Source organism: Motacilla alba, chromosome 4A, assembly GCF_015832195.1.
Source record: "Motacilla alba alba isolate MOTALB_02 chromosome 4A, Motacilla_alba_V1.0_pri, whole genome shotgun sequence".
Classification (NCBI taxonomy): Eukaryota; Metazoa; Chordata; class Aves; order Passeriformes; family Motacillidae; genus Motacilla; species Motacilla alba.
Window position 1 is genome coordinate 16611049 of NC_052045.1, and position 18160 is coordinate 16629208.

The 18160-nt window shown below is 44.2% G+C and overlaps 1 protein-coding gene across 3 annotated transcripts in view; it reads left to right on the forward strand.

The window, feature by feature from the left end:
• The window catches only part of AMOT (angiomotin), a 61102-nt gene extending 43147 nt beyond the window's left edge, over window positions 1-17955 (forward strand). For all 3 annotated transcript variants that reach the window (XM_038164775.1, XM_038164774.1, XM_038164776.1), the window contains exons 8-13: window positions 6685-6834; window positions 8376-8566; window positions 10443-10565; window positions 11180-11412; window positions 12182-12406; window positions 13388-17955. In XM_038164775.1, the coding sequence (XP_038020703.1) occupies window positions 6685-6834; window positions 8376-8566; window positions 10443-10565; window positions 11180-11412; window positions 12182-12406; window positions 13388-13488 (1023 nt within the window). In that variant the 3' untranslated portion in view covers window positions 13489-17955. The remainder of the gene's footprint in view (window positions 1-6684; window positions 6835-8375; window positions 8567-10442; window positions 10566-11179; window positions 11413-12181; window positions 12407-13387) is intronic.
• Window positions 17956-18160: the final 205 nt, after the last annotated feature.

The window sequence follows — 18160 nt, forward strand, 5'->3', positions numbered from 1 at the left end:
AAGCAAACTCAAATGTGTCTACGAACAGAATTGCTAAGTATGTATATGTTTTATATATAATATTTAAACTTTACTACTTCTCTACTCTCCATAAAGATACACAGTTATTAACCCCTATTTTCACTGCTCTGTTTTTGTTCTTGCCTTTAGTAAATGTTCCACAGTTTTGCATAAATCAGCAGCTTACTAAAATTGTTTCTAGGGAAGTATTGGTCTGTGGTTTCTGAAATCAAAACTTCAGATTATTTTCATTACATGTAATACATTTGACATAAATTGAACATATTTGAGGTAAAATGTATGTTGGCTTAAAAATGTACATCACAGTCAGAAAGAGTTAGCGATAATATTTGGAGCTAAAGCAATGAAAAGTTCTCATTTTGAGCATTTGTGAGGGTCTCAAGTGGGATGGCAGCAGGGCTGTGGCTGCTCACACAGGATTTAACCCCATCTGCTCACATACACCTTGACAGCCTGGGGCAGATGGAGCAGTTAAGCTGGGCTTTGCTTTGGGCCAGGGCCAGAACTGCTGGCTTTGCAGAAAGGACCATCCTGACCCACCTGACTGTGAGTAAATGCTGACTTGCTGCCAGTCCTTACCAGGCTTGGAATGTTGCAGGAGGGAGTTTGGTGCCAAATACTTTATCTAACCACAACTGCTGAGTGCAGAGGCTACAAGTGCTACTGGTTTAACTTTTTTTTTTCCCTCAAACTTGGTCATTTCTGCTTACCCTATTTAATTTATACCATGGAAGACCACACTTCAACTTAAGACAAGTTTGTGGGTTTTTTATAGTAGTGTAACTTGTACTCCTTCACTCCACTGCTTTACAAATCCCTTTTTTACTGAGTGCCTCAAGGACACAGCTTTGAAGAATAATGACAACCACCAGGAAGATAAAAAGTATTTGCTCTTTGCCATCGTCACACACAGAGTTTGCAGTGGGAAGAGGAGACAGACCATCTCTCTAATGGGTAAAAGCTGGTGGATAAGGCAGGGGATAAGTTTGAATGAAGTATCTTCTCTAAAATTGCTTGTGTTTACAAGTTCTAAGATCCCTCAGCCATCACAATTCCAAATGAAGCAGATACCAGCTGAGATACTGTGTTCATTTCTCACTGCTGTTGTGGAGAGAAAAAAAAGCTCTATTTCTGATAACACTGAGGATTCTGTCTGGGGGGAAATGCAAAAATACATTTCCCAATGACATCTATTGTACTTTTTATGCTGTGCCTGAGATACTTTCAGAACAGAGCCCTGACTTGTAGGGAGGAGACCAAAGGAGAGCTGTCTGCTTGCTGCCTGCTCTAGTTTTTTCCAGTCACTTCCCCGAGTCTATAAAAAGATATTCCTGGTCTCCAGGGCTTTGTTTCACATAGACTCTGAGAGCTACCTAATACTCCTTTCAGGAAAGAGTTGCTTCTAAAAGGGACAATTTTTGGATGGCCTGTCACTCCTGGATGGATTGGGTGCCGAGGAGAGAAAGCTCCCTGTTTTCCCTGTAACTGGTTCACTCTAATGAGCTGTGTTCTTGTGACAGAGCTGCCTTTTTATTGCCATGTCACTGTCTCGCATGTTCTGCCCGTTAGTGATTTTCCAGCCCTGGCTTTGAGAGTTAGAACTTTATTTTAACACAAACAAACGGGGCGAGGACGTTGTGACATTGCCATGCCACAAACACTGTTCCCTAGCACGGGGATAGTGGTACCAAATTGTTTCAGCAGGAATTCTTGCTGAGGCCACTGGCGCCTTGTTGGGCCTGAATTCAAACAAACTGAGGGTTCAAAGGCATCCTAGAGGAATAAAATCCAACTGCAAGAGGGTGAGGTGATGTAAACGTGCTGGCTGGCTTTTTTTTTTTTTTTTTTTAACTACATTTCTGCCATAGCAGGCAAATTCTTGTGGGGAAACACATTTTCAGCTGCATCTGAATGGATTTAGCTTTAGGATAAACCCAGAATGTTATGAAAACACGCTGAATATATTAAACAAAGGACTTTGAAGACATCAGAAATAGTGGGTGGGAGACAAGCAGATGCTGATGAGTGTTACCAATTTGCTGAAATAGGAGCTGTCCAAGATGAAGAGGGTAATGGCTGGGTTTGACAAAATGCCTGGGAGAGTTCTGAATCAGTGCAGGAAGTCTTCTCTTCTTCCCCAGAAAAAAAAAAAAATCTTTGCTGAGTAACACATCTGGAAGCAATGAATCTCCTTCCTCAAAGAAGATCCTTCCCCCTCACCTGCTGTGTCCAGGGCTGTGTTTGTCCTGCACAGGCAGCTCCAGTTGGAGGATGTTACAGCCTCCTTTGTGCCTTGACTGAAAATTCCTTATTCCTGTGTGCCCCTGCTCCCTTTTCATGAACCTCTGTGCCCTCCTCAGAGCCTTCCTTCTGCAAGGACCTGGGATCCCTGAAAGGCATTGCGTGGTTTGTCAAAGCCTAAATAAATGAGGAACGGGATTTGTTTGGCTTTTAGAATGTTGTTAATTCCCTTTCTGCTGGGCAGTTGTAGTAATAATCAAATATCCCCTGTTTCTGAGAGGAAAGTTTGTCTTTGGCCATTGATTTTAGACCATGCAAGTACATGCCAAGGGAGAGGGGAAGTTAAATGAAGCTGGAAATACTTGATCAGGTAGCCAGGGAATCTTTCAGGGCTATTCCCTGCATTGCTTTGCTCTTTGTGCCCTGGATTTCTGCAGAGCCCAGGCCAGTCATGGTCATCTTTATTTTTCTTGTCCTGAGTCCTGTTGCAGAATTTACACAAACTCTGTAGTAAATGGCAGCTGGAGAGTGGCTGCTCCTGTTTACATTGGTTTAGTTAGAATTATAGCCTGACCTCTGATGCTTGGTTAGGACATTTTCCAAAGCAGTCAGGGATTGACCTGGAGATGATAAGGACATTATTAAAATTGTGCTGTAGGAAATGCTGGGAGTGGATACAGTCATCCTGCTGTGCTTCCAGACATGCACTGAGATTATTTGAGCTCTTACATCGTAAATAGGTGTTAAAATAAAGATATTCTCATTAGCAAAATGCTCTGCATTTTCAGAGCACCCTTGGAGGCAAAGCAGTTATGATACATTAAGTGAACATGAGCTTGCTTCTTAGTTAAATGCTGTACCATCAAAAGGAAAATTACTATCTTGTCAAATTTATTTAAAATTACATCCCAAAGGGCGTGACTGCATCCTTGTAAAGCTTCAGGAATGAACTCTTATCTAGAGCACGTGTTCTCTGCAAGGCCTGATGCAGAGGAGAGAATTCCTGTGTCCTTTGATGCCATCCCTGCCCTGGTAGATGTTGCTGTGGCTCTTGGCACTGAGCAGCCAGTTTTGGTTCTTTGCTGGGAGAGGGAGGGTGGGAATCCGTGGCAAATGACCAAGAACAAGCCTCAGCTCGCTGCCTTTTTTCCTTCTTCCCATCTTAGTTATGTCTTCAGCACCTTGGCAATACTCAGGAAATTGTTTCCAATTCCTGTCTTAGGAAAACAAGATCATACTCTTGATTTCTGGTAATGAAATCCCTCTGTGCTTGGAAGGATCACTCCTGATCCTCTTTACAATGAGAGTTAGATCCAATCAGAGAGATGAAAACCAAAAATGTTTAAATTTAGATTTCCCTTCTAGCACTTCTGGAGAATCCTGCTTCACAGAAACGTAAATTTTTCTCAAATATTTGCAGTAGCAGAGTGGCAAAACTGGAAATGAATGAGAGTGCCAGAATATGCAATGACTTAACTGAGGGCAGCAAGTGCATGAAATGAGATCATCTTCTAGAGAAAGGATAATTCTGACAAGAGACTTTAGGAAAGTTGAGTTGTTCTGGAGCACATCCCGTGCCTTTAAAGCTTACTGAACACCTGGGTTCCAAAAACCTGAAAATTATTTGAAGAATTTGTGAATTAATTCCAGTTCTAAGCCGTTGAAAAGAATACACACACCAGCCCTAAATCTTCCAACATTCTTAATTCTTCCTGATGCTGGAAGATTAAGTGCATCTTGTGAAAGGAGGAAAAAAAATGTTGTCTTTCTGCAAAGCCACTGAACAAGCTGTGCCTGTACGCTGGGGCTGGTGCCCGAGTCAGGCGTGTGCAGGCAGTGCTGGGAGCTTGGGCAACAGCTTGTGTTGCAACTTTTCACCTGCAGGTTTGGCTGATGGGAGAACGTTCAAAGTGGATGTTTCAGTGGAATTTCTGTGTCCTAATTCTGCTTTTTGGCTGGGCTCTTGGTATTCTTTGAATGCAGGCCAGAGTGTTAATCCACACATATGCATACTCAGGTTTGTTAATTGCGAAACTGTAAAATGTTGTCGGTGGCTGCTTTTGCAGGATTTTGCCTGTGTGTTAAAAAACTGCTCAGGAATTGAAATGCTTTGTAGTAGGTAATGAGACCAAATGTCCATCACCTCATCCTTAACTTCTTTATAAAGAAGAGAGAGGGAGGAGAGCTGGTTTTGAAGAGATTATTTTTCAGCTCGATGCATGGCATTTCACTGCTAGTGAGTTTATCAAGTTGTTCCTCACTCTTGTCCAGGTCAAAACCCAAGAATACTGAGTGCTCTCCATTTCTGGTTTCCACTGATGGCCCTATATTTATCACTTTTGGCTGCTTTGAGCTGCTGTTAATCTAAATTTAAAACTGGTGCATTAATCCACACTTCAGTGGAGTCTGACAAACCTTAAATTGGTGTTATCAAGTACTATGATCTGGAATAAAAAGATTTATTAAGTATAACACGTTTATTGACTTTCTGCAGAGCAGCAGTGGACTATTAAGTTACATTTAAATGTTCTCATCCCTCCCATTCCAAATAAGCTTGAAATCTTGAGCAATCAAAGAATAAAAATACCTTTCTACTGTACATGCACTGGTGGGAAGTCCTTTGGCTGGATTGCTCACTGTTTGTTGTAACTTTTATTATAAAATTCTTGTTTGGGGAAAATCCTCTAAGGCAGCAACATTCACGCTGTGAGATTAGATGCCTGCTGACTTTATGGACAGAAGAAAAGGATACTATGTCTGAGATTAATATTGTTGGGAGATTTTTCTATCTCTGCTCTTTGCATTGCCTGAAGGAACAGGAGTGAGAAAAGGGAAAATTTCTTAAGAAACACATGATAAGACCTTTTTGGAGCAAAGGTGCGGTGTAAGAACAGCTCATGTTGTTCAGATCAAAGTATCCTGTGTGTGCTGAAACTGAGAGCAGATTCCTAGGGAGCGCTCTCAGCATGTGGCCAGCCAGCACTGATACTTTCCCAGAATACTTTCCGCTTCCAAGAAGGACTTCCTGAGCCAAAAGTGGTGTCTTTTGTCTTTAATATCCCTCAGTGGACTTTTCTTCCATCAAGCTGTAGAGCAGCTCTTTGAACTCACATAAGGGAGTCTGTGTTTTGCATTGTGGTGCTTGTCTAGAACTTTGGCTCTGACTGTTGGGAAAAGTTGCCTTCTTCCTGCTATTTTTGTATTTCAGGGTGTATGACAATCAGAGCTACAAAAGCAGTGCCCCAGATTTGCTGCACAGGGCCAGTAAATTGCAATTGTTAGTCTTTTCCTAAACAGCAAATAGTGCCCACAGGTGTGCAATATTTGAATAGAACTGGGCTCTGGATATGGTTTTTTTTTTTTTAAGTAATATTTTAGTTCATTTTTATTCTGCGTGAACTGTGGATTAACCTTGCTAAGACAGTTACTGGAGGGCTCAGTGTGGTACTTTTTCATGCTTCTTGTGAGGCAGGGTGGCAGCTTGCTTTGCAGGATGAACAGTGGAGGAGGATGGAAGGGCAGTGGCAGGAACAGAGCAGGACCTCTCAGGCCAAGAAGAGTGGCCAGACTGCTGGGATAAACCTGGCATGGGGAGAGCCCAGGCCACGGCTGGTGTGTGTTTTGATTCTCTAATTTTATTGTGATTGGAAAGCAATAGGATGCTACAAATTTTGATTCAGTTTCTGCTTAATCTTGTAAAAATGCTGCCAGCAATTCTCAATATTGCACTGAGAGTGTTCCCAGCTTGGGGACCAGCTCTAAACACTGCTGCAGTTACCTTGGAAACGTGTGTCAAGTCACTCAAACACTGTTTCAGTCCCTGGTGCCCTTTCTAGTCCGTTGCTGCTCTCAGACGTTTGCCACAGATAATTTCTTCTGTTTCCCCATCGTTACCGTGGGGTCACTGAGGACAAAAAGGACAAATACACCCAGCAGGAAAGCAGAGCTGGGACAGAGCTGTAACATCCTGAGTGGCCAGGCCAGAGCAGGAGGCCAGGGCCCACTGACAGCATGGTATCTGTCATGAATCGTGGTATGGTTTGGGCTGGAAAGGACCTTCAAGATCATCCAATTCCAATCCTCTGCCATAGGGACACCTTCCACTACCCACTATTGCTTGAAGCCTTGTCCAGCTTGGCCTTGGACACTTCCAGGGATCCAGGGGCAGCCACAGCTTCTCTGGGCACCCTGTGCCAGGGCCTGCCCACCCTCACAGGGGAGAATTCCTCCCAACATCCCCTCTAAGCTTGCCCTCTGGCTGTGTGAAGCCATCCCCCCTTGTCCTGTCTCTCTCCATCTTTCCTGCGGGCTCCCTTCAGGTGCTGGAAGTCACCTGGCCCTCTTCTTCCTGGCTGGTGGCAAAGCCCGAAGTTCACTCGCTCGTTCCCATTGTTTATGGTGCCTTTTCTTGCTTTGTTTCAGCTGAAGAAGAAGCAGGTCTATGTTGAGAAGGTGGAGAAGATGCAGCAGGCCTTGGTTCAGCTGCAGGCAGCGTGTGAGAAGAGGGAGCAGCTGGAGCACCGGCTGCGCACCCGGCTGGAGAGGGAGCTGGAATCTCTCCGCATGCAGCAGGTACCCCCTGGCCCTGCTGGGCTCCTGGAGGATTAGGATTGCACCCTGCCCCACACACAGGAGAAAGGCAGTGCATTTTTTATCTCGTGTTCTTAAAAAACTTCTTTTTCACTAGTTAGATTCATGGATTTTCTGGCTATTGTATTGCTTTTACTTGATTTAATTCTGTTTTAACCAGAGAATTTCGGTAAGGAGCAATAGGGGATCCATCCTGTGCAAGATCAGAAATAGCCTCATAGCTACATGCTGCTGTACCTTTAAATACCACGATTATGTTATTTGAAATTATTTTTTAAATCTTGTTCACATTTTGTGATTTTATGTAAAATTCATCAACTGCTGGCCAGGAAAGAGGCCCCTCAAAAACCCTTTGAATTCAAAAAAGCACACAAGGCTAAACTAGCAAAGCCAATTCTATAAATGCAGTTGATGGAAATAGATGGGGGTTTCATAGAGACTGTATTGCAGTATTATTGAGAGTCTTTTTTCAGTGAAAAGAATGAATGAGAAGTAGATTGTGCAGATGTGTTAAGAATTGCATTAACTTCAGCCTATGTTAAATACAGATGAATTGTCAGGTGTCTGAATTTTACTGGAAATATGACACAGCCCTGTGTTCTAAATCACGTTTAGTGACTAGCTTTAGTGATTTAGCTTACTTTTATCCCCTAACTTCCATCTCTGCATAGGAATAGATATTTAAATCTTGGGGTTTTGCATAGGTTTTAGTAGGAGTTAGAGTAATTTGATAAAATTTTCTGTTACACTTTTGGAAGATCAGGTACTCTAAACCCCTCAACTTTTTACATTGAACCTGAGTCAACACAAAAAATTGTTTTCCTGTCATGGTTAAAACTTCTGAGCTCAGCATAAAATAGTTAGTTTGCCCTATTTCTATTCCTTTAAACCAGTTTTAAAAATTTTAATTCATATGTCTTGTTAATCCCACATGACACTTCCATATAAAACTGCAAGTTTTATTCATTGGACTGTTATCTGAGCAAATCTCCATGTGTCCTTACTTTGAAAGGGAACACTGCCTGTCTTCCAAATCTTGCTTTAGAACTGAATTATTTCAGTCCCCAGCTATACACTGATCATATTAATTTAGTAATCAAATGCTTTAAAAATATTTTGGATGTATTTTTTGGAAGGGATGATACTAGTCAGTGCCTTGCTGAACACTTGGGAGTCAGTCTGTGTTACATAAGGCATTGTGGAAGGGCTGTGCACATCACACCTCTGTAGCACAGTCCAGCTCTGGGATGCATATTTGGGACTTTGGAAAGGTCCAAATATATCTTTGGAAAAAAAGATACTTTCCATATACTTTTGGGAAAAATGGCCTTGGGAGGAGTATTTTGCATCTCAGGTATTTTCTTGTTAGCCTGCCCAACACAGCATAAAGCCACTGCATTTCCCTCTGGGGGGTTCTTGTGTCAAACCAGTGACAAAAAGCAAACCAGCCATCCCTGAGCCTTACATCTGCATCCTGAGACTCCTATTTTTGTTTGCTTTGTTCTTTTCCTCTTGGGAATCAGCGTCAGGGCACATCTCAGGCTGCCAATGTCTCAGAGTACAACGCCACAGCGCTGATGGAGCTCCTGCGTGAGAAGGAGGAGAGGATCCTTGCTCTGGAAGCTGACATGACCAAGTGGGAACAGAAATACCTGGAGGAAAGTGTGATGAGACAGTTTGCTTTGGATGCAGCTGCGACTGTGGCTGCTCAGAGGTAAATGGGACTTTCCACAGGACTGGGATTATTTTCTTTTTCCAGTTGAATGTCATATTTCCCACCTAGGAATGTTGTCATGCCATCCTCCTGTGATTGCTCACCCTGTGGTCTGAACAGCTCCTCAGAACTCTGCAAGCAAGTGGAGCTTGGCTGCTCTTCCTGGGAGCTGTGCAATTGCCAGCAACTAGAAATGCTTTTCCAGGGGAAGATTCCTCCACATGCAGGATCCATTTTCCAGACTAGAATTGTTCTGAGCCATTCCTAGATGCTGTTGATTCAAAAGAGAAGAGGCTTGGGGGTTTTTTATTTTTAAAACAGGAATCAGTCCTTGCTGAAGTCATGTGAGATGGGGTGAGCTTGGTGATTCACATCATTCACCCTGAATGGCTTCCTTGTTCTCCAGAATGTTTTTGCAAATTACTTTGTGGTATTGTCTGGTTACTAACCAGAAGCATCTACTAGGAAATTCTGCTCAAAACATTCTGCTGTGTATGGAAAGCACTGCTTGTGGGGGTGGGAAGGGTGTCTGAAATTTGGTAACAAGCTCGCATTCCAAGACAACTGTACAGAAACCCTTATTATGGCTGTGAATAGGCCCGAGTGCCTCAGCTGGTTGGTAAACAAGAGCTGTTACTGCAGTGCAACTCCTTAGCGTTAGGCCTTGCTTGCATGTAATTTCATTGCTCACTAGTTTATGGTTCTGGACAGCAGATTTTATTGTAGATTGTTTCACGAGCCAAATCCAGATAGGGATGTTATCACAACTGGCTTCCCAGCTTGTAAGATCACACTGGAATTACAGGGGTGAAGCTGCAGATCTGCTGTGTTAGTGTTTAAAGACTTATCTTATCTTGCTCCAGAAGGAAGCTGTTATTTTAGGGTATTGATGCTTCTTGTGCACTGTTTTCCACCTCCCCAGAGATTCCCTAAAGGCTCCAGCTGCTGCTTGTGCTTAGAGGCCATGTTATATTTTCAGCGTGGGCTGATAAGTTGGGGCCTGGTCTATTGTTTATCATGGGCTGGGAGGGGATGTGTTAGGCCTGCTCAGGTTTCACTAAATGAACAAGAATGTTGTCCAGTCAGGAAAGAGCCTCTGCTTTTCCATTTCCATCTAGATTCCACTAATTCCATTGGCAACCTCATCAACACTGTCCAGATTTCTTTCCCTTTTCTTTAACAGTAGAAGCTGGCATCCCTTGGGAAGCTGAGGTTGCAGGAAGGATGCTTTAGAGCCCAGGCAGGAACTGGGTCAGGTTGGGTTTCTTTGGTGAATGATCTTCTCATGCCCTGCCACATTCACAAGCAGAATGAAATACTCATTATTTGGTTAGTGGACTGACCAACTATCACAGTGTTAATATTAGGCCTTAAAGGGAATCAGTCTGAAACTCTTTTCACCTTGTTCCAGATTTTTTGGACAAAGCTGCTTAGGATTGCTTAAGAAACTTCCATGCCTTGTTCCCTTTGATATTCACGTCCCCTGTATGATACAGTTGGAAGGGGAAGGGAAAAAGCTTTTAATCTGAAGTTGAAGAAAAGTGCCTGGTGTTCCTTTCCCCTCCTCGTGTCCTTGGATTTGCCTCCTTGATCACTTTAGAGTGGTGCAGTGATTCAGTTTCGGTGAGGCACTGTCCCAAAATGGACAGGAGGTTGTTGTTGTAATGATCTACATGTTTTTGTAATCCTTTTTCACTAGGAACAAAGTAAATTAGGAGTTGGATTTTTGGAAGACACTGAGCCAGCTTAAACTCAAAAAAAAAAAAAAGAAAGAAGTGGATATCCACGTTTGTTCCATTTGAGCAGTACTTTTGTGCTGCGGGGGGGAAAGCAGCAAACTTAGCAGGTCCTTCATGTGCTGTCCTGCTTGTTGCAGGGACACCACGGTGATCAGCCACTCGCCCAACCCCAGCTACGACACCTCACTGGAAGCTCGCATCCAGAAGGAGGAGGAGGAGATCCTGCTGGCCAACAGGAGATGTCTCGACATGGAGGGAAGGTAAAGTGCACTTTGGTCCTGTCTGGCTTCTTTGGGACAGGGATTTGAGATGAACTGCCTGGGTAGACGCCTCAGAACCAGAAATTCTTGTGTCTTCACCAGCAGCAGCGATGTCAAATGCCAGACACTCATTTGGCCAAGGAAGTATAAACACAGCAATCCAAAACCTGTCTTGATACTGAGGGCTAATGCAAAAGAGTCTTGTCTTAGATTTTTTGCATCTAGCCTCTCTTCAGGGTATCTTCATCAGACCCCAGGCTCCAGCCACCCTTTAACAGGCTCACAGAGCTGTTTTCCCTGGGGTTAGGCCCCCAGTGCAGACTCCCCAAAATGTTGGTCTCATGTCCTGCCCATTACTCTCAGGTTTGTCTCAGAGCTCCTTCCATGGCTGTTTAGAGCAGTTTCCAGCAGCCAGAGCGGGGTGGGTGTATCACACTCTCTCACATGATCTGCTCCGTGGCCCAGACAGCAGCCAGTGCCCAGGACAATCTCGTGGCATCCTCCCTCCACCTGTCCAAGTGCCTAGGGAGCCCTAGTCACAGCCACGAGGACACTGAGGCCTCAGTCCAGGGAGATGGGAGACACTGAAGCTGTCCTTTTTCTTTGCCCCAAAGGATTAAGACCCTGCACGCTCAGATCATCGAGAAGGATGCCATGATCAAAGTGCTGCAGCAGCGCTCCCGCAAGGAGCCTGGCAAGACAGAGCAGCTCTCCTCCATGAGACCTGCCAAGTCCCTCATGTCCATCTCCAACGCTGGCTCGGGCTTGCTGTCCCACTCCTCAACACTGAGCAGCACCCCCATCCTGGAGGAGAAGAGGGAGGACAAGAGCTGGAAGGGCAGCCTGGGTAATTTCCAAATAGCAGTGGCAATTCTGATTCAGAGCCAGTGCTTGGAGGGGAGGCAGGAGCAGCAGAGGAGGGTGTGTTGGACCCCAGAGCAGCTGGCCTGGCCTGCAGTGAAGCTGGCTGTAAGATGGGACACATTTGAAATAGCTGCTTATTTTAATCACTTCTGGGAAGTAGTGACTTCTGATACTCGGGCTCTGCCATTAAAACGTAAGCCTTTATTCCCAATTTGCCACCTGACTTTAGGAACGTTTGGGATACCGTTTTCAGGGTTCCCAAGCACTTGCTTTCAGCTGGGTGTTACAGCTGGATGATGGTGTTAAGTCTCCTTGAATTGGAGCAAAGATTTTAATCAGGATTTCTATCCTGTAGTGTTGTGCCTCACCAACACGACTCCTGTCTGGAATGGCTCAACAGCATTGTTCTGAGAAATGGAGTTGCAACAAAGCAAATCCCAGGTGATTTTTCTTTTCCCTGGGAGAAGTTAGGCCCAGAACTGAGAGTAAAAACCCCCAAAATGTAAATGAGGACTTGTTGCAGGTGATTTCGGTGTGCAGATTAGTGCCCACCTGCAAGCAGCAACATGGGGACACTGCTGTTCCTCAGGTACTTCAGCACCCAGGGGAGGAAGGTGCTGTGCAAAGGCAAACCAGTGCCTTTGAGGGAGGGAGCACTTTCCAGGTCCTGGAGCAATCAGTGCAGAGTGGTGCAGAGCTGATACCAGTTAGTTTTCTGTGACTGTGACATTTCCTTCCCTCTTCCCACCCAGGTGTTCTGCTGGGAACAGAATATCGCTCCGAATCCATCCCCTCCACCCCCTCTCCTGTCCTGCCCTCCACGCCGTTGTTGTCAGCCCACTCCAAGACAGGCAGCAGAGACTGCAGCACCCAGACAGACAGGGGCAGTGAGCAGGGCAAAGCTGCTCCTTCCCCTGCAGCTCCCACCCCAGCACGACTCCCCAGCACCAACCTGACCTACAGTGCAGAGAAAACAGGTAACAGAGCTCAGCCCCAGTGCCAGGGGGGACCTGCCACCCACTCACCATCTCTGGGGCAGCCCTGACATCCCTTTCTCCCTCCAGGCAAAGTGGGGTTAGTTTTTGTGAGGACGAGTTGATTTCAGGGACAAGTGTGATTGAGTGGTCTCAAACACACTGAGGGAATACAAGAAAAGCCTGAAGAGTGGCAGCGTAAGCGTGGGCACACGGGGCAGGGAGGTGCAGCAAGATGTGACAATTGAGAACAGGGAGATGCAAATCCCTGGGCAGTCTCTGAGTCAGCGTCTGCTCTGAAGTAAGTTGTGAGTAGGATGTGGGGTTTAAACACATGAAAATGGCCCGTTCAAACTGGCTACTGCATTGAGTGGGCAATCCAAAGCCAGGTGGACTCAGAGAGGGGGAGGGAGAAGGAGGAGAGGGAGCTATCACAATAAAGCTGTCTTGGTACCATCCCAGTCACAGGAGCAACTTCAGCCTTGAAGATCCAGTTGACAGTGACTGTCCCAGGAGCTGAATTTGCTTCCCACAGAGCTCCCAGCTGGCAAGAGCTGCTCATTTTCCAGCCCACTCTGCCAAATCAATGCAGATTACACAACCTTGCCTCTTCTCCTTACAGACCCATTACAATGCTGTTGTTCTTCATTTGGCTGGGCTCTGCCTCCTGCCCGTGCTGTGCTGTTTAATGGGTATCGAGGGAGAACAGGTCTGGTGGTGAAAATCCACCCTGACTGCATTGGTTTACATGCAGTCACTCCAGTTTTGTGTGGATTTGTGTATCAGTGGGAGGTACCCAAAGGGAATTTGATAAAATAGCTTTATTTGTCTGGCTGCATACGTGGGAATTGAATTTTTAAAAACTAAATAAGTTATTAGCTGTCTTTGGCCAATGATACGAGATGACTTAAAGTGTTGATGTCACGTTTCTAACCTCATTGAAGTTACACCTTTAATTGTCTCTTGTTTTTCCTCATCACATAGATGGGCCACTCTTCCACTCCAGCACTCTTGAAAGAAAAGCCCCTGCTCAGACTGTGGGGCAGGACCTCCCAGATGGAGAGATGGTAGAATACCTCATCTGAAAGGCTGTACCAGGATCTGAGCTGGGATAACAGTAGCAAGAAATTTTTAAAAGACATTTTTACTGGGAAAAAAAAAATGTAGTACGTGAGTAATAAAAGAACACTCAGCTGTTTGCTCTTGTATATTATGTCTCAGAAGTTTGGACAGGTTAATTTATAATTTGTTCTAAATTATAAAAAAACCCGTAACACTTGTTCTTTGAAAGTTTCCCCCTTTATTTTTAAAATACTGGATCTGGTAACATCTGGAGAAAAAAACTAGACCTTAGGTGCACTACATCTGATATTTCAGTGTTTTTAAAGTCTCTTAAGCAGAAGTACCTGCTCTCACAGGTGCTGGTTACATGTATAGCTTGAATGTAGTCAGGTGAGCTTAATGGCCTTAAAATGATCAGAACCAGGGACATCATTGTGAGCATCACTTAATGGTGCTGGAATCCAGGTGTTCTGGGAAGCTTTGATAAATCTGAGCTGTGATCAAGGGAGATTTCCCTTTCACTTCCTCTTTCCTCTCAGTGTAAGAACTCAGAGTAGGTGTTTCATGTTCACAGGCTGAAAAGTTGTCCATTTTCAGTGTGGTGACATTTTTTTTACTTCCCAAATTCCTTTTTTAATTATTTCATTATTAAGACAAATGACTCCGGTGATTAATGTCACATTTCATATTTGTAGTTCCTTTTGCAAGATTTGCCACACTTTTCTACTTAAGTACTTTTTCAATAATTTTTACAGTGGATAGTAAATAATATATTGCATTCATGTTTTACATAAATTAATAAGAGAATTTACAGGCCCAGCCCTGATCTGTTAGATCTGATTTCTGACATCATAATTCCATTGGCTTTAGTGAAACTACTTCAAATTTACCATAGCTCAAGTGGGAAGCTCTGTTGTAGATGTAACAACTTAATCTACTGCATCTGTGGAGATCTTTCTCTGTAGCAGACTTTTCTATATTTCAAATGCTCTTCAACCTTGTATATCCCTCCTTTCTGGAGAGGCTGGGTTCTTTTTCACAGAGCAAAGCCTCAGAGGTAGAGCTTTAAAGAGAAGCTCTGTGCAAAGGTTCAGATGGCAGATTCTCTCCTTTCAAAATACTTCTTTAATTCATCTGAGTGGAGAGAGCAGCTTAAAGAAAGTCTCAGAGGCAATACAGAAAAAAGTTACATATTTAAGTCATGAGGTTCACTTCCAGATTTTTGGGAACTAGCACAGATGCAGCAGTGCTTTGGTTACAGAAACTATGAGGAGATATTAAGACCAATAGAAGTACATGAGTATTTTTTTTTGTTACTGTCTTTGCATTTTATTAAAACACTTCAATATTAATTTCTGTTAAAACCTACTCTTTTTTTTGTACTTGAAAATTAAAATATTTCATTAGCCAGTGGTCACACACTGGGAACCTGGCTAGTTTCAGCTTTCTGTGCAGTATTAGAGTAGCAAAATTTTCATTTCAGATCATTTCACCCCAGAAATAAGGAAATCCAGCAAGTAATTATCACAGAGTTAGTGAATGTCTTTAATTCCTGTTTGACACTACTGCTGTGGTGTTCAAATGAAATGGCCTTGGCAGACCACCAGGAGCTCCACAGTGGGAGGGGAGAGGAGGTGCCTCTCTCTGCACAGGTGGTGCCTAAAGGTCAGCCCTGAGCTTTCCTTCTGATAATAATCACTTAAAATCCAAGGAAAACACTTCCCATTATTTCTGGCAGCTTTGCTGCTGGTTAGGGGTCTTCAGGCCATATTCCCAGTCCTGCAGAAGGCAGAGGTGGCCAGGGGTGGGCTGGGAGATTCTGTGGCCAGGCACAAACCCCTTCCATCAGCCAGCTGCAGGCACTGCAGAGCTGCACTGCCAGACTTTGCCTGTCCTGTGGGATGATGTCTTTCCAGACAGTTCCAGACCTCCCTTCCCTCTGAACCATTCCCCACTCTTTTCCAGGCACTCTGTCCACCACCACTTCATTCTCATCCCTGAGAATGTCTTGCTTTTATTTCTCTTGGTTTAATTCCATCCCACTTTATGAAGTAATGCCCACCCTGGATGATTTGATTTCTCTTCCTCCTCCACAGTTGCTGGAAATGCAGCTTTTCTCATTAGCTCAAGGTGTCCACCTTTTTGCCATTTCAGCATAAGTATCTATATTATATTTTGTGAGTTTGGCTTAAAATGAGCAAGGGAAATCAAATGCCATTGAGTGGCAGTGTGAGTGGGGGGAGAACTGTTGGAATGCTTTTCTCTTCCTTTAGAGTCAGGAAAAGCAATATTCCATCTTTACAAATACATTTCAGCATCTGGAAAGAAGTTTTATGACTGTGGGGCTCTAAATAAACAGTTACAACTCACTTGATTCACATAAATTCTAAAATGTCTGGGAAAATTTGGATCTTTTACAGATAAAACCTCTTTCTGAAAACTGATTTTCCCCAATCAGTATTGGCTGTTCAGGTGAAAATAATTGGTTGATCCTCCCTGCAGCTCCCTGTTTTCAAGTGGACGGCCACTGCATTTTATTTTTACAAAACAAAAAGGACGTAATAGCTTTTTGTGAATAAAATACAGCAACTGTCTCCTCCAGAAATGGAAGCCAGGCTGTGTCTGAACCGTCAGGATTACAAAAGCCTTGGCAGTTCCTTACCCATTGAAGTAATTTTGGAAGATGGTGCAGTTTCACACTGCTTAGGTCGGGCTCTTTACCCTATTTTGTAATTTCAATTTCTTCCAAAAAAGCAAAACCCCCAAACTTTGCTGTGGAAGCTGGAGGTTGTTTTGCTGTGCTGACAAACTGGGAGCCATCAGGAATGTATTCTTCCCCTGGAGCTTCCTCAGAGCCATCCTGATGTGAATGTAAACGAGCTGCTTGCTTTGAGGAAGATGTGTACTATAGTCTTCAGTCTCTGTACAGATTTTTATTTTGTTTTTAAAACAGAAACTGCTTTAAGGAGACAAACTGCACACCTAGTTCCTTTGCCTTCTGTAGAGTTTATTTCTAGTAGAAAGTGGTTTTAACAATGATTGCAACGACCTTTGCCAACCAAAATTTTAGACTAAGAGTTTTTCTTAAACTCGGGTATTAGAAGCAGAATTGTAGCTTTTATAAAGAAAGCCACATATTCTTTGTAGAGCAAAACAAGAAAATGAAGTTTAGTTATTTTTCCTCTTTCCTCTCACTGCTTACAGAAAGGCCAAACTCCCAAGTCCTTCCCTTGGGCAGTTCCTTTGTGGTTTCACTGCTCGGGGAACTGCCTGAGATCCAGAGACTTTTGTTCCACCTGGCCCAACGTTGTTATTAAATTAAACAGCTCCTACCTGGCAGCTCCTGGGGGGGTTAGAGCAGCGATTTGGTGTCTGGGGACTCAAGGGGATGTGTGAGGAGTCTGCAGGGGGACACCGAGGTCACCACGCGTGCTGGGCTGACGTTCTGCCCGTGTGGGTTGTGCTGAAAGCTGAGCATGGCCTTTGCTTTGGTTTTTGGGGCTGCCTGAGTTGGGGGGGACTCTCAGAGTTTTAGGCCAGCCCCATTTCCGAGGCCACCCCCTGCTCCAGGGGCCAGCGGCGTGTGGGACGTGTGACACCCGCGGCGGCTCCGGCCGGAGCCAGGCTCTGCACACCCCACAAACCCAAATTCACACCAGACAAACCCAAACCCGGAGTGCCCAGGGCAGGAACAGCCCGGGGGAGCTGAGCTTCCCCTCGCCGGGGCTGGCACAGCTTCTCCCGGGTTCACCCTGCTGCCCTGGGTGTGCTCGGGGCAGGGGACAGGGGGCTCTGGAGGGGGGGAGGCTCTCTTTTCATGTATTTGTATAGGAACTCTTTTGTACAAGTTAGTGGTTTTATGTCTAGGAAGTAAAAAGACATTGTAAAATGTAATTGTACTGTATTTATGAAGAAAATACATTTCTTTTCAAAAAGATCTTTTTCTAAGTTGGTTTTAGAGTTTGGTTTCCACCACCACCATCTTGCAGAGTTTTTGGGGGGCAAATGGCTTTGGGCAGTTTCCCTCCCAGCAGGGCTGTGGCCTAACAGGGGCCCAGTCAGCTGCTTCTCTTCAGGACCCAAAATATCAAAGCATGAATTAAAATACTAAAGTTTGCAATTTCACAACCATAGACAGTGTGTCAAGAGAATGATCTTTCCTAGATAAATCTGCATTGAAGTGAATCACGTGGTTTATTTTTCCCCCCTTTATTTAAACCATCCAAGTTTATTTTGTAATTTGTGACTGGGCTGTTTTGTAATTCAGCTGTTGAAACAGCCCTTAAGTCTTTGAAGGTTTATGGCAGCTTTAATTCTAGAAAGAAAACAAAATAGTCAGTGTAAATATGCACTAAGGAGTCTTGTAAATGTTTTGTATCCATGTATTTTTAAAGAATGAACCCCGTGTTTTCAGCTTTTTCCACTGATTTGCTTGTTTTGCAGTAAATTTGTTTGGTATGAGAAGCTTATGGAATACAAAACAAAAACAATCTTCACCTTCCCTCCTCCTCACTACTGCTTGGCCTCTGTCTTTGGGTTTTCAGCTCCTAATCGGAGATTTCACAGGATAAAGTAATTGTCATTCCAGTCTCTTCCCTTAAGCACCCCGATTTATTTTTCCCTGGGGCCAGCCCTGCAGCTGCCCACAGCTCACACCTTTTAGCAGCCAGATTAGCAGCCCTTTGAGCTGCGGTG